At 37.1% G+C, this 16,498-nt stretch overlaps 2 protein-coding genes across 3 annotated transcripts in view; both read left to right on the forward strand.

Moving 5' to 3' along the window:
- LOC131252441 (uricase-2 isozyme 2) overlaps positions 1 to 9,012 on the forward strand; it is a 45,455-nt gene extending 36,443 nt beyond the window's left edge. The window contains exons 5-8 of the mRNA XM_058253076.1: positions 4,289 to 4,380; positions 7,015 to 7,188; positions 7,268 to 7,361; positions 8,661 to 9,012. Coding sequence (XP_058109059.1) covers positions 4,289 to 4,380; positions 7,015 to 7,188; positions 7,268 to 7,361; positions 8,661 to 8,744 — 444 coding nt within the window. The 3' untranslated portion in view covers positions 8,745 to 9,012. The remainder of the gene's footprint in view (positions 1 to 4,288; positions 4,381 to 7,014; positions 7,189 to 7,267; positions 7,362 to 8,660) is intronic.
- A 3,979-nt stretch (positions 9,013 to 12,991) lies between these two features.
- Positions 12,992 to 16,032, forward strand: LOC131252457 (uncharacterized). Of its 2 annotated transcripts, XR_009174491.1 has the most exons (3): positions 12,992 to 14,883; positions 15,569 to 15,631; positions 15,731 to 16,028. XR_009174491.1 is itself a non-coding variant. In XM_058253077.1 (2 exons), exon 1 carries the CDS (start codon positions 13,291 to 13,293, stop codon positions 14,878 to 14,880), a length of 1,590 nt encoding a protein of 529 aa, XP_058109060.1. In that variant the 5' UTR covers positions 12,992 to 13,290; the 3' UTR covers positions 14,881 to 14,883; positions 15,569 to 16,032. The 2 variants fall into 2 exon arrangements, 1 of the variants encoding a protein (XP_058109060.1); XM_058253077.1 differs by having other exon boundaries at positions 15,569 to 16,032.
- Positions 16,033 to 16,498: the final 466 nt, after the last annotated feature.

Below are 16,498 nucleotides of genomic sequence, written 5' to 3' on the forward strand. Positions count from 1 at the left end.
TAGACAGGCGAAATTTTTTCCTTGATGGTCAGAAGTTTTCAAAAGAAAAATAAAAAAAACCCTTCTTTCCTAATGATTAAATTCACCCACGAGCTTAGAAATGAAGAAGGTATCTTCAAGCACAATTTGAACAAAACGTCATCATCAAAATTTTAGAAAACATGTGCTGAAATTGTTTTCCATTCCTCTTGCATATAGGTTGCAAGAATTACAAAAGGGGAGAGACTTGAAATAAGGAAAACTTAAGGTGGAAAGCTTCCGTCTTCAATGGAACTCAACCTTGCTATCATTCTCTTGATTAAAAAATGATTTCCAATCCTTGGATTCCCGAATGACATGATGAGGAACAAAAAACTAAATAAGATTCAAATAAAAAGAAATGAATATGAGCTTCCTAAAATGCATTGACACATGAAACATGGATACGTTGCAGTGCATATCCAATGCACACCTCTTTCTAATCAAGAATTACAATAGGAGAGAGAATTAAATGAAATAAGGAAAACTTAAGGTGGAAAGCTTCCATCTTGAATGGAACTCAACCTTGCTATCATTCTCTTGATTAAAAAATGATTTCCAATCCTTGGATTCCCTAATGACATGATGAGGAACAAAAAACTAAATGACATTCAAATCAAAATAAATGAATATGAGCTTCCTAAAATGCATTGACACATGAAACATGGATATGTTGCAATGCATATCCAATGCACACCTCTTTCTAATGGGAGGCAATCTTCTGAATATCGGTATTGGAGGGTGTATTATACACGCCTCAAAACAATATGTTACAGGGCGTATCAGACCTGTATTGGACACTACAGGTCCACATCGGCCAGGTTTTTTTTTTTCCTGTTACCCAAAAAATGTTGAAATTTTATCAGAAAAAATAGGAAAGTATAAGACTCTAGAGTCCATGTTCTTTCTTCCTTTCTTGTTTCTTCTCTTTCTTGTTCTCTTTTGCTCCTAATCTCAAGCCATCACTTGTTTCTACTCACCTGACCCTCAAACTGTTGGATGCTTACTTAGTCGAGCCATATGTGCTTGGGATTGCGAACGACATTGCTAATTTCTTGTGGCAACAGTTATCCTGGTTATTTTGACTGGATTTCTTGGAAACTTAGTCAAATTGGAGAGTTTTGTATCCTTAGTGAAACCTTGACCTGGAGCATCATAGTTGTCGTAGTTCTTCAAAGTTCCTTCCAAAGTCCTTCCTTCATCTCTTCAAATGATGGGTGTTTCAAAGAGAAATAGGAAACTCATAAAAAACACAATCAGTTCCTAAAAATTTTTCTTCAAGCTATTGGTTCTTTTGAAACCCTATTCTAAGTGTGATTTAATATGATATACCTCAGTTTTTTCTTCCAGAAAAAAACCATCCCCGTATACCTAAAAGTCATATAGTAAGCATGAAATTTTCTCTAATAATACCGGGAAAGTCATCCATGGATCTATAACTTCATGTCACTTTGCTTGCAAACGACTGCTTGGGGTGCTCCAAAATAGGTGCCATACTCATGTCTAACACTTAAATACTGGGTATGAAAGCTGGCTCGGACCACATTAGGCCTTAACGATGTTGTACGTTGGCAAAATTGCATACATGTGCCTTTTTTTCTTTGTCGTGTATGCTGAAATAGGAAAAATATAGTTAGAAGGAAATTTCTCAAGATGAACGTCATGGAGGCCAAGTATAGAAATTGTTGCCCAAAAAAAAAGGCATTTTATTCCAAAATGAAACTCTTGTGAAATTGTTGCCCCCAAAAAAAAGCGTTTTATTCCAAAATGAAACTCTTGTATACTCCTACAATAAGAAGATGTTTTTTCTCTTCAAATTACTCCCTAATTAAGTTCTTTTGTTAAATTTCAAATTCAAAATGTCGAGCACTAATGATGCAGGGACATGTGATAACATAACCCTAGATGCATGTATAATCAGGTTAAAGAATATTCAAATAAATACACCAATTAACTAACTGTTTCCAAACAAAGGGATTAGGTAAATCTCAACACAAAGATGAGGTTATTCCGTCAGGATCATGCACCTTAGCATAAGATCACGTAAACAGTAAAAATGGATGACCTTGGGATATGAGGATATCTCAGATCTAGCATAAGTCAGTCCACGAGTAAGCTTTGATCTGATTCTACTGACTAATCATCCCTCTTTTCCGTTCAAACTAGAAAGGGGTATCCAGAGAGAAACGAAAGGGGTGAAGGATGAGGGGTTCAAGATGAAGAAGGTATAGGTCCTTTGTTGTCAAAAGAAAAGGAGGAGGATGATTCTTACCTTTTCCTACACCTCGAAGATCTTAGAAAGAGGAAAACCTGAAATCGGGGTGGAATCCTCAACACCCAAGGGCCAATCCTGAAATCCTAATCTCTTGAATAAAGAGGAAGAAAATAGACGAATTTTTATTCATTCAATAATAATGAAAATATGGTTCCTCACAACGTATATATAAGCTATGGAAAAAGTAAAAGTGCACTAAAGCCCCTTGAAACAAGAAAAATAACAAAAAGACGAAAAATAAAGAAAGTTGCAATAAAGCCCTTGAAACAAGAAAAATAATAATAATAAAAAAGAGTCCAAAACTAAAACACTCATGTGGTAGGGTGTGAAATTTGGCCCATAAATCTATGGTCGGAGTGAACACCTGTGTGGTAGGGTGTGAAATCCGACCTATGGATCTATGGTAGGGGTGCGGTCATGCCACTCTTGCACTCGTAGCTCATCAGAAAGTGGGTCCGATGGACCTGTCATCCATCCACATCAACTCCTCCGCTCTGGTACTCCGTCGGCGACGCCTCCTCTGGTACACTCTAAAGGGCGTACCACTGATGTCCGCATCAACTAACTTCTCTACAAAAGAACAAAAAGAAGCATTATTGGAATCAATGTTTGAAATATCAGTATTGTGTTATATATCAGTTATTGCATGGGATATATCGTTTGTATTGGGTAATTTATTGCACTTTTTGAGAAACATGGGGAAACATTGGGAAATTGGTTGAATTTTTCAATGAAACTTCAGGGATTGTTATAAAAAAACCTTAATACACACTTTTAAATCATAACATCGTAAAAAAAGAAGTGTACATAATAGGTTTCCTTTGTATAGGGTCTTAAGCTATGTGTTGGTCTGACTAAACTAATGCAACTATATTCAAATTGAATGCATAACATTTAGAGTATATGTGATAATCATTTCATCAAACACTCTTAAATACTTTGAAATTACTCTCAATTAACAGTTGGTTAAAGGGAAATTTCGGAAAAAATAATATTTTAATATTTTTAAACTTTAATTTTAATTTAAAAAATTATTTTTATTTTCTGAAAATTGACAAGGACTTAACAAATCAGTAGACTAACTCTCATACATGCTTGATTTCATGTTTGGAGTGCAACATTGCAAGCAATTTGGGAGAAATTGGAAAAAATTTGAATTTTCTCCAATTTTCCCCAAATTGGACCACCTACACCCAAATTTCGAAATAGGAGTGTATGTTATGATTGTTTCATGAAATACTCCTAAATATTTAGAAATTAGTCTCAACTGATAGCTGGTTGAAGGAAATTTTCAAAAAAGAAAAACATGGAGAACATGAAGAACCAATGGATATCGAAATCAAAACTCTAACTCCATGATTTTTCATGCAAAATATGAGGAACAAATGGATTTATAACCATTTGACATTGATTTAACATAATTTCAACAAAAAAAGGGGGATTGAAATTGAAAATGCTCACCGGATCGAACATGTGGGATATATTGGCACTACCTATGCTTTTTATATTGCGCAGTTGGGATACATGATATATCGTGGGATATATCCGGCCGATATCGTTGATATTTAAAACATTGACTGGAATCACTTGAAAACAGATATATCATTGAGGTTCTATTTTCCTCTCTTAAAGCTCTTATTCCATGGAAACGTTGTTGGAGGTTGCTTCAGAAGATCAATACCTCTGTATTCTATCATGTCATTTGCTAGAAGAAAATGGAATTGCTCAACATTCTCAGTTCCCTATAGAACTGTGGAAGATCATTTCTCCTACAAAATATCCCTCAAATGTTAGCAAATACTGAAGAAGCCTTCCTGCTAATGATATCAATCTTTAGATTTAAAACATAAATTATAAATTTCTCTTTCCATACAAGTTTGTATTGAGGTGCTTAATGTTTCGCATTTATGTTGACATGTCTTTTGCTTAGGCATGCAAGTCACTAAACCACATTTTCTTGTTGATGGGTTATTGTTTCATTTCTTTTCCAAATAGTCGGGCTTTGAAGGATATATCAAGGACCAATTCACGCTTCTCCCAGAAACAAGGGAGAGGATATTAGCTACAGAGGTCTCTGCTTCATGGAGGTAGAACTGCATTTCTGTTCAGTAATTAATTTCCATCTCGAACATATCACAGTTAAATTTGTTCTCTCTCTACTTGTAGATTTTTCACTCAAAATGTTCATGAATATGAGAAATGCAATCAATGTTCAAAATGGCACACATTTGTGACTCAACCTTGGTAGCTTAATTTCTTGTATAAAATTTGATTGTAGAACTTTTGAAATGAAATCTATCATATCTGTTAGCTTGAGAGGCTGATGTGACATATTCAATGTTTTGAAAGTTGAATAGGATTGTAAATCGGAAGAGGATTGAAATCGTAGATCTTTAATTGCAAATTGTAAAATCTTAGGTTTTATAACCTTTTACCCAGAATATATAATAAGATCTAAAAAATTTCATAAAGTCTTAAAAAGATGGATGTAATAAAATATTCATTATTCTATCATTTCAGTTTCCCCATCATAATTTGTACATATGTTACTACTACACATTGTTTGGCATTATTTTAATAAAAGGCTAGCTAAATGTGGTCATTTAATTACATCAAAGGTTTTGATAGTCATCATGTAAACTTTAAGTTGAAAAACTTCAAATTAAATAGTAACATTATTAGGAGATTTATGTGTTAGAAGTCTAAAAAGATTTTCCAAAAAGTCTATATACTCGGAGGACTAAAAAATTGCTTTACAAAGTTGTGCCAATTCATCATTTTCATGTCTCATATGGATATATTATATAATTGACATATCAAATTAAAATGAAAAAAGAAAAACATTGCCACCAAATTGACTTTTTAAAGTTGAAGTCATAAAGCATAAGTTTGTAATAAGGCCTTCAGAAACAAATCTTTTAACAAGTTTTCGTTATCATATAGAGAATCAAGTAAATCTTTAAATTTAAAATCACATAATGAAACGCTAGAAAAATACAACTTGAATTCTAGATACGTGATAAACAAAGAAGGGTTTTTGTCATATAAGGGCATGTCTTTTGGTTAAATTCCATAAAAACCCTCCCCTTTCTAGTATTCTCAACTAAGGGCCTAATTTTTCCACCATGGTCAAATTGTCAAAAAATGCTATTTTAAGTCGGCATACGATCCATTACTGTACTCTTGTAATTCCAAAAATGCCCTCACCCTGTACTCCCCCTTTTAATGCCTTTACCCAGCCAAGCTCCAACCCGAACGTAACCTTAAATTGCCAAAAATACCAAAAGAAAAAAGAAAAAAAAGAAAAGGAGCTAAAAAACATTGATTTAGTGCATGCTTGTGTAAATCTAAATTCCATACATGTAGTTCAACAATCTAAACACCAAACATTTTACATAAATTAGTTTTTGAAAATTGCGGAAAATATATAAAAGCCAACAAAAATAAAAATAGAAAATAGAAAAACATGGACAAATCGAACAAACAACTAGCAAGATTTGGTTGATTTGGTAATATCATGTTGACTCAATACTTCTACAGGAGAGAGAGAGAGAGAGAGAGAGAGAGAGAGAGAGAGAGAGAGAGAGAGAGAGAGAGAGAGAGAGAGAGAGAGAGATTAGTCCCATTTTCCCCAAATCCAGCTTTGGATCTTCAATTCATCAAACATTGCTTAAATATTGTGTTTTGATCTTTAAAAATTGCACGAATCTGGTCGAATTGGCTTGAAAACAATGATAAGAAGGGAAAATGTGGAAAAGAGGGGGAAATGAGGGAAAAGTAAAAAAAACCTCCATTTGGAGGTTTATACATGCATAACGGCCCTCTGCCATTTTGATGTTACCATAATGTTCCATTAAGGGCCCGTAAGGGCTGGTACTGTCCCATTATGGATTTAAAAAATAAAAAATAAAAAAAAATTCAAAATGGACCGTTACGACGCCGTTACATTACTGTTTTTTAATACCTTGTTCCCATTTCAACTAACAATGCAAATAAATAAACACCAAAAATGTCTAGTGCACTACCACAATCACTCAAAAATCTCATGGGACAAAACTCGCAAGATGTGGAATGACAAGACCAGAAAAGCACCCACATGACTACTCGGATGATGCAAGAGGATACCCAAGGGAGCAAGACTGTGATAAGCAAAGCACAACCAGGGGATGTGAAAACATGAGCACTTGGAATTTCTATTTAAGTCAACCCTATTCTCTTGTTCCTACCTGTTCATCTTTTCATATATGAAGACACGGGGTCAAGTAAAAGGCAAACTTACTATCTATTTCAACTCGAAGTAGAAAATCGTATAGGTAAAGCCAGCTATGCATATAACTTGACTAATTCTAAACAAACTCTAACTAATAACCAACTCTTACAACAGCGCAACTCATTAACCAAGGTCAAATATGCCAAAAGAAAACTGAACCAGCTATCTTACTAATTTTAAAAGTCCAAAATGACCATCTGCTGTGAAGCATGGAGGAGAGTCACATGGGAAAAGATAAGAAAAGAGAAGGAGAGATGGAAGAAAGTGAGAGAGACGATAAAGTTAGGGTCAGACACCCAGATCTCTCTCTTCTTTTATTAAGACTAAAGCAAATAAATACATATGGTGCTCCACTATACTACTGAACTAATTTCTCTACAAGCTGACATCCTCTGATGCATTTGTGTCACCAATATACCTGGATTCTCACAATATAGCATTACACGTGCAGGTACTCTTTTGAATGCCTTTCTAGGATTCCTGTTAAGCCACTTTATTTCACAGAAAGACACCTGGATGTGAAGAAAGTTTTAATGGAAACGTTTTTCGGCCCACCAAAAGAGGGTGTCTACAGTCCATCCGTGCAAAACACTCTCTATCTTATGGCGAATGCTGTTCTCCACAGGTTCTCTTTTTCTCAGAAACCACATCAATCTTCAGTTATAATGGTTTGGTTGGCAGCTTATGGTGTTTGATCTTTTCAGGTTCCCAGATATAGAGTGTATCCAACTTAAAATGCCAAACCTCCATTTCTTACCAGTCAATATGTCAAGCAAGGATAATCCAACCATGGTTAAGGTAGGAGCCATCATCTCTTACTGGCTTTAAGTTTGATGTTGTGAAGTTTGCCCTGGAAATTCAAGGAAGAAAATAGTCGTAACGTGTGAAGAGGAGGAAGTCATAGAAATTCTGATTTCAGTGTTTGGTAATCTCCTGATTGAAATAAGCAAAATGTCCATTTATTTTTTTTTGGAAGGTAACACTACCAGGGAGGGAGGGAGGGCCCCACCTTTCCCACCCTGTTACTGTAGTCATTTATTGTCATCATCATTTGAGGTCAGCTTTTCTAATCATGTTTCGCCAAATTCATATCTAATGCCATATCTTCGGTAAGTAGGCAAGCCTTCATATCCCCTCTCACTATGTTGATCCTAGTCCTTTTAGGTCTTCCTCTCATCCTTTTATCATATCCTGCAACGTTAGTTAATGTTCCCAAACTTAATGGAGCCATATACTGTCTTAATTGAACATGAGCAAACCATCTCAATCTGCTGCCCATTATATTGGCTCTTGTTAGGACTGCTCCCAGATTGCTATTAACAACATCATTCTTAAGTCTGTCCTTTTCTTCCCAAACTCTGCAACATCCTCATCTCTGCAATGCCCACCCTCTGTTCACGTTGCTTCTTAATCACCTAACACTCTGCCCTATATACTGTAGTCAATCTAATGGCTGCCTGACAAAACTTTTCTTCTCATTCCTTTGGCATGCCATAATCAAATAACACTTTAGAGCCACATTTCCACTTCATCCATCCGGACTAATTCTATTGGAAACATTCTCCTTGGTCTCTCTATTGTTTTGAATCATTGAACCAAGATAAAAAGGAATGGATCACTTTGAGGATCTCGTGGACATCAGTTAACTAAAGTCTCGCATCTATGACTGTCCCTAGTAAAATTGCACTCCATAGTTGATGCCTTAAAGATGCTTCATCATTCCTGATCTACAAGGCCCACTAGGAAGACAAGAAAATAACCAACATCATCCCAATGGACCCAACCATCTTTTTTCTTTGGATGGGTTTAACTGCATGGCGCCAATCATTGCACATACACGTCCAATACATGCTATATATACCACAATTTTGGGGCATGAATAGTACCGGGTCATTCCTCCTGTACTGGGCTTAAATTCGGGAACTTTAAATATGTGAATGAGATTTTTGGGAGTGCATGGAATGAAATTTCTAAATTACTTTCAAGTGCTCTGAGGGTGTGCAACTGAGTATATGATGTTTGCACACCCTACTAGAAGCATTTAGATGAACACTTCTATTACCTGCTTACAAGGATCATATTTTTTGAAATTTGCAGTTTGATCATGATGTCTATACACCAACGGACGAGCCACATGGAACAATCGAAGCAACCTTGAGCCGTGCACAATGCAAATTGTAGAGTCTCTTGCCATATATTTCTGGATACACAAATAAAGTTCTGGTCATAAGCAGGCCTCGTCAATGAATAACTGCTATGCTCTGGAGTTTGTCCATACAGCAGCCCATCAATGCCGCGAGGAAATTGCTTCGGTCTGTTTGTTTATCTTTCTTTTCAAATATGATCCAAATAACATTTCAAGTGACCAAGTGAGTAAAAGGAAACATGGTATTTCAGTATAAGGTATCTAATAATATCAAATAAAGCATTTTTCTTCTTTGGTTATCTACTAAGGGCTACAGTCATTGAAAATCCTCTGTTTTTTCTCTTGTTTTCAAGGGGGTTTGAGTGAGTGTTGATGATCCTCCATGTTCAATTACTTAAAACCATTTCCAAACATCTCATCATTCTTAGGCATATGATGATTTGTTCTTATGGAGGTGTTTCCTCATCAACTACCCCTTGTGATGAGCTTTGAAGGTACAAATCAGTACTTTCTATGTCCAATCCCACCGCAACAAGAACTTGTGTGTATATTACCAACCCCACAGCTTCATCATCCCAAGAGTACATGCCGTGGTACCCGTTCTTCTGAAGAATGAAGACCCTCCCAGCAGGCATATCAGGCTGTTGGTGATATTTCTAATGGATTTTGATTGTGGTCATGAACTCAAACAGGGGACATTTGACTCCAATTCATGGCTCTGGCTCACAGCATAAAATTGTGCTGTTTTTTAAGACACGGTGGTTGGTATGAAATTTATGTTCACAGCTATGTCGTCTGCATTTTCTGCTTTGGGCTTGTTTGGTAATCTCCGGTTTGTTGATTCTAGCATTTTCTAATCACATGACTGGAGCTGATACTATTCTTCTTCCAAACTGTAATAAACAGGTTCTGATAGATCATAAACGAAATTGGTATTTCATGATGGGGTAATGTAATACTAAATCTCTTACTATTGATTTTTAATGCGACTTGCTAATATATTTCGTACCAGCTATTTGATGTGGATATGCCCATGGATTAAGAAACAATCATAGAGATGTTTAACAAGTAATGGGAGTTTTACTGTAAAATTCCTGAGGAATCTATGTAATGCCTCCACAATTAGAAATTACGTGGAGGTGCTTTTTGAGGGATGAAATTACCAATTTGAAAAAAAAAAGAAAAAAAGAAGGCCTTGTTATTATCTTAAAAAAGTGGTGAAACTCAAGACTTGGGTGGCCCATGTGGTATGTGTATAATAATATCTAACCCGTTAAACACGTATGGACATGCACTACATGATGGTGATAGTATCATAGAACAAAAGATCAGGTCAATCAAATCATCAGATGGGCTACACTTGAATTGAAATATTTTGAATGGTGTACATTATTTTTATGGTTTGGATTTGCTGTATTTTTGGTTCTCATCAAAAGAATGTTGGTTGCATCACTTGGACGGTTTGATGTGACATACGTGCCATGTGGGCTCCACTACTTTTGATTTTCTACTTTCTTGTAAAGAATAAGCACATGGCAGTAATGTAATTTCCCCTTTTTATAAACTCTGATCCAATTAGTTGTGGAATTTTGAGGGAAAAAATAAAATAAAATCCCTAATAATAATAATACATGGGTGTTTTATTATTGGAGATTTTACCCAAAAATTCCCGCAAGTATAAGATATTCCAAAAAACAGCTTTTGACCCTGTGTATTTACCAAAACGTTCCTCTGATGATAATTAGTGAAAAGTATATTTTATCTTTCACAAGACCCAATAAACCGGAAGCTGGTAACGCCTGTGAAAAAGGAAAGCTATGTGGAACTCATTAGTGTTGTTTTCCGAAATCTAATTTCATCGCTAGTTGCGTGATCTAATTTTAAGTGCTGGTATGAAAAAACTAGCTCTATCAATAATTTAGGTGGACCATACCATTAGAAACAGTGTACAAGGTGATGCCCACCCTCCAAACTGCTTCCTTGGTGTGGTCTACTTTAATCACGAATTGTCTTGATTTTCGGGCCATAGCTTAAATGATTGTTTTTTTTTTTGGTATCTAATGGTTCGAGTGGATTTCACATAATTGTTACAGTGGGCCTTATAAAAAATCAATGTTATACATCTCTCTCAACTTTTTCCTTTATTGTAACTTATTTGAATCATTAGTTAGCCTGGTTTCTTCTCTTTTTTTTTTGCCTTGTACCTAACACGGGATTACACATCATATGGCTGGAGTGGATTTCGTATAGACATTAGTGTGCTACAGCCAAAAATTGGCAGCAGCTAACTGTTTGAAAGCTTTAGTATATTAAAAAACAGATTATGCTAATGCACACCAAAATTCATGATGTGTATGTGAAATCCACTTCGATCATTAAATGTGTAATCCAACCTTAGATATAAGATTAAAAATTTAGGCTAACCCGTAATTTAAATGGACCATACTAAAGAAAAAATTTTGAGAGAGAGTGGTTCACCGTTGACTTTTTACACAGCCCACCATAATGATTGTGTGAAATCCACTAAGCCCAGGGTTTAAAAATCAGGACAATCTATGATTCAGGTGAGCCACATGGAGGGAAATACTTTGGATAGTGGGTATCATCCTATATACTATTTTCAATCGTATGGTCCACCTGAATCACGAATAGGACTGGTTTTATATGTTAATGCCTAAAAATTAGTCACACACCACCTGATGATCGGAGTGGATTTAAGAAACATATCAGGGTGATTCCCACCCCATATGGCCGACTAGCTGGCATGGGAAATTATTTTCAGGTTCTCTGGCTGGAGATGAGAGCTGATTGGGCCGGGTTCGCTTGGGATAACATCGAGTTCGGTTAGGCTGCGACCGTAGGCCCACCTTAGCGTATATGTTGTATACACACTCCGTCCATCCATTTTGCTGGCTCATGTTAGGGCATGGACCCAAGAATGCAGCAGATCTATTTCAGGTGGACCACACTACACGAAACAGTGGTGAATGAATGCCCACCCTAATGTTTATTTACCATCCAACCTTTGGACAAGGCCCCACAGATATGATGAAGTGAAAACACACATATCACATTGATCCAAAACTTGTGACCCATAAGAAGTTTTTAATGGTGGGCATTTCTTCACCATTGCATCATGTGGTGTAGTCTGCCTGAGATTTAGGGCCTGTTTGTTTTAATAATTACTGCAGCAATGTGCTATATGTTATGTAAATGGGTAATGATTATCACTACTACAGTCATCCGAAGTAAAGCCGTATGTAATACCAATATCACTCCAGCAGTATTTAATGGCAGGCGTTTAACCTCGACTCCTTCCCACTGTGGGGTCAATTTCTGCTTTGGATGTACCTCATTTTTTGTCTCTTTTTTATAAAATGAACTTGCAAGATGGATGGATAGTGTAGATATAACACATACATCATGGGCCTAAGAAACTATGAAATGTCAACGCACCTCTATCAGTCAGAATCCTTACTCATGCCTCAGTGGTATACCAACAAAGAAAATTAATTAATAAACAGAAAGAGATCATTTTGTGCCATGTAGGGGTCAGTATTTGATGTTAGTACATTACAAGGGTCGTTGTTCTTTTTTGGTACATTATGGGGATTTAGGCTCCTTGTCAGTGCACTGCGAGGGTCTTCGTTTGTTGCTGGTACAATACAGGAGTCATTGTTATCTGTTGGTACACTGTGGAGGTCACTGTTCTCTGTTGGTACATTGCGCGGTTGTTCAATGTTGGTACACTACAAAAGTCATTGTTCTGTATTTGTACACTGAGTCCTTGTACAATGTTGGTACACTGCGGGGGGCCATAGTTCTCTGTTGGTACATTGCGGAGGTTGTTCTCTATTGGTATATTATGGGTCGTTGTTCTTTATTGACATATTGCGAGGTTGTTGTTCTTCGTCAATACATTAAGGACTTGTTCTTCGTCAATGGATTAAGAATATTTTTCTACTTATTAGTTAAAATTTTAATTTATTTGTCAATTTTTTTATATAAAAATGAGGAAGACCATAAAAAGGAAGAAGACATTAAAAGTATATTTTTCTCATTTATTTGTCTTTTTTAATTTCTTTTGGAAAATAAAAGGGAAGAGAGAAAAAGAATAATCATAAAGGCAATTTTTGTCTAAAGCTTTTTTCAAAAGTAGTAAAGAGATCTTTTTTTCAAAAGTAGTTAAGAGTTCTTTTTTAAAAAATCAAAAATTGTTTAAAGTCTCTCTCTCTGTCTCTCTCTCTCTCTCTCTCTCTCTTATTTGGTAATAAACCTCTCTCTCTGTCTCTCTCTCTCTTTCTTTCATTTCATGAACAACAACAACAACAAAGCACAAGATATGCCAACCATCTTGTGAAGAAGAACAGCAATCCACCATCAAATTCTCCTAACCTACGCTTTCGATTTCTCCTGATCTGCTTCTTTCCCGTCCACCCATAAAAACAACAACAACAACAAGAAGACGGCCAAAGCACAAAATATGCCCACCGTCACAGCAACAACAACAACAACAAACCACTATCAATTTCTCCTGATCTGCTTCTCTCTCCTCAACCCACAACAGTAACAATAACCGTTATGCCGTCTTATTCACAGCAACAACAAGACTCAAATCCCAAGAGAAGCACACCATCACAACAGCGACAACGACAACGACAACGACAACGACAACAGACTCAAAAGTACCCATCCTTTGCATTATGGGTATCAGCTCTTCTCATTCTATTTCTAGCCCTTTTCTTCTCTTTCAAATTCCCCAACATGACAACTACAATCACAACATCCTATCACAGGTTTCTCAAACCAAGCTTTCCATCATCAAAACCAGCAAGAATCCTACGTATGCTCATTCAAACCTTCACAAAAACAAAAACAACAACCATTCAACTACAAGAAAAAAAAATTGAAAAACCCAATTCCATGCCTTCTCCCATCTGCCTTCTTTGGATGGCCCCTTTCCTCTCTGGAGGCGGCTACTCTTCCGAAGCCTGGTCTTATATCACCGCTTTATCGGATTTAGCAAGAAAGAAAGAATCATCATACCCAAGAATTAGATTGAGGATTGAGCATCATGGGGATCAGGAATCCTTGGATTTCTGGATTGGGTTGCCTCAAAAACTCAGGGGTCTGGCCCAGAAGCTTTACGCAGCTGAATGCGATTTGGATGAAACAGTTGTCATCTGCCACAGTGAGCCTGGAGCCTGGTACCCACCTCTCTTTGAAACTTTTCCATGCCCACCACCTACCTACGGTGAGGAGATGCCATTGTTTGTTGTTGGTCGGACCATGTTCGAGACTGACCGGGTTAGCCCTGAACATGTGAAACGTTGTAACCGGATGGATTCCGTGTGGGTCCCTACTGATTTTCATGTGTCCAGTTTTGTACGGAGCGGGGTTGATCCATCCAAGGTTGTGAAGATGGTCCAACCAGTTGATGTGGGGTTCTTCAATCCATCGAAACACAAGGCGTTGGATCTTCCCTCTGGGGGGCTGATCTTAGGCTCTCATGTGCAGAATTCAGAGAAGAAAGAGTTTGTGTTTCTTAGTATTTTTAAGTGGGAGTATAGGAAGGGATGGGATGTGTTATTGAGATCTTACTTGACAGAATTCTGCAAACATGATGGGGTTGTTTTGTATTTGTTGACAAATCCTTATCACTCCGATAAGGAATTTGGAAGCAAGATTTTGAAGTTTGTTGAGGATTCTAATGTAGTGGAGCCTCTTGATGGGTGGGCCCCGGTTTATGTGGTTGACACCCATGTACCTCAGATTGATCTGCCTAAACTCTACAAGGCTGCCAATGCGTTTGTTCTTCCATCGAGGGGAGAAGGTTGGGGTCGGCCTCTTGTGGAGGCCATGTCAATGGCTCTTCCAGTGATTGCGACCAACTGGTCGGGGCCAACTGAATTTTTGACAGAGGAGAATGCGTATCCGCTACCTTTCGACCATATGAGTGAAGTGACGGAAGGACCGTTCCAGGGTCATCTTTGGGCTGAGCCATCTGTTGATAAGCTGAGAGTTCTGATGAGGCATGTGATTAGCAATCCTGAGGAAGCTAGAAGGAAAGGAATTCAGGCTCGGGAGGACATGATCAGGAGATTCTCACCTGAGGTTGTCGCAGGCCTTGTTGTCGATCAGATATTGAAGATTTCTAAGAAGAATGTTTAGACAGTAAGCTGTGATTTGAGTCTTCTCCATACAATTTTGTAATGCTTTTAGAATGAAAATAGATGCTGATCCTTCTCATTGTTGTTTGCTTCTTTTTTTTTCTTTTTTTTCCATAGGTGTGGTAACCCATAGAATTCCAAAATGTTATAAGCAACTAAAAGCATTTTGTGTCTAAAGATTTCTAAAACTAAGGCTGTGTTTTGGATGCTAAATGAATTGAATATCAATAATCCCAATATTGAGGAAATGACCAAACTGGGGTGAGCTCCAATTCGAGCCCATTTCAATGCACACTCCAAAGCAGTGTCTGAGGAGTAAACCCCCTTTTGAGCCAATCCAGGCTTTTTTTATTTGCGTTTGGATGCACTTTGCAAACCCCTGTTTCACCATCCCTCGCAACAAAATAGGCACTAAAATACCAACCCAATGAAAACCAATCTGATTGGTTTGTGTCAAGTCAACTGAATTGAAACCCCCATTTGTGGAAACCACCTTCTGCACAAGTGTCCAAATGGGCCCTTGAATTGTAACAGTGATCGCCCTGATTGCAGTTTCATTTGTCAGTTTGAACTTTTGTTGCAGTATGCTTCTTAGTAGGTGCCACTCCCACTTTCAATCGCACTTCATCCTGCTCCCACTACCGATTCATATTTCATACCTATTTATACTTGTTTACATTTTCATACAGGCACTTCCCTGCTCCCACACCCAAATCTATTGCTGCTTCGCTTCACGCTTTGTGCAACTATAGGTTGGACCTGAACTGTAGTTTTTATTTTGGGGCGTCTTCTTCTTCTTTTTTGGGTAGGTAAGCTGGCATCAAACCTGAGACCTCAGTATTGGAATGCAGGTTGTCTACCATTGAGCTATCGGCTCAAACCCAAATGCGGTGAAGTCCAAGGTTTTGGGGCTAGCCCCTTATTATGAATGGAATTTTGCTGGCCATGCTTTGTTCATTTCCACTCTATCAAACTGAAATGTTGCAATTGCTTCAATTAAGCATCCATACGCAGCCTAAAGGTTGTCAGTACAAGGTTAGATTTATCTTGGTCGTTTTAGGAAAATTATCATCGCTTTATGATTGTATAACTACCTTTCATGGACAGATGTGTGCTCCTTACGCTTTTTGATTTTTTTAGTTATTTCCACAGCGAACCATGGGACCTGTCAAGCATACTCGACCGCCAATGTTGACATATGCTTCAATTCCACTACAACAAGGATTACCTATGTTTTAAATAGCTTATGCCATGTAGCGTGTAGCTTACGCTACATAGCGTAGCTTACTCTTATGTGGCTCATGAAAATATTTTTAAGTTGCACATAGCCTATGCCACATGATAATTTGCATATGCTACACGATACATAGGCTACCACTACACGCTTCATAGTTCACATTACAAGTTAGTTTTCACTACAACATTAAAAAAAAAATTCTATTTTCAATTTTTTAAAAAATAGTTAATCTTTTTCAACGCTTTTAGTAAAATAACATAAGTAACGGTATTAAATCAGTTCCATTGCTCTTTCTTTACCTTTAAACTTAATCATTGCCCTTTCCTATTATTTTAAGTTGTGTTGGTTGCACCAAATAATATGAAATTTCATTATTAATCTG

This window comes from Magnolia sinica, chromosome 1 (genome assembly GCF_029962835.1).
Source record: "Magnolia sinica isolate HGM2019 chromosome 1, MsV1, whole genome shotgun sequence".
In the NCBI taxonomy this organism is placed as follows: domain Eukaryota; kingdom Viridiplantae; phylum Streptophyta; class Magnoliopsida; order Magnoliales; family Magnoliaceae; genus Magnolia; species Magnolia sinica.

Excerpts from the sequence above, each read along its gene's own strand:
- LOC131252457 (XM_058253077.1), top strand. The coding sequence starts at position 13,291 with ATGCCGTCTTATTCACAGCAACAACAAGACTCAAATCCCAAGAGAAGC.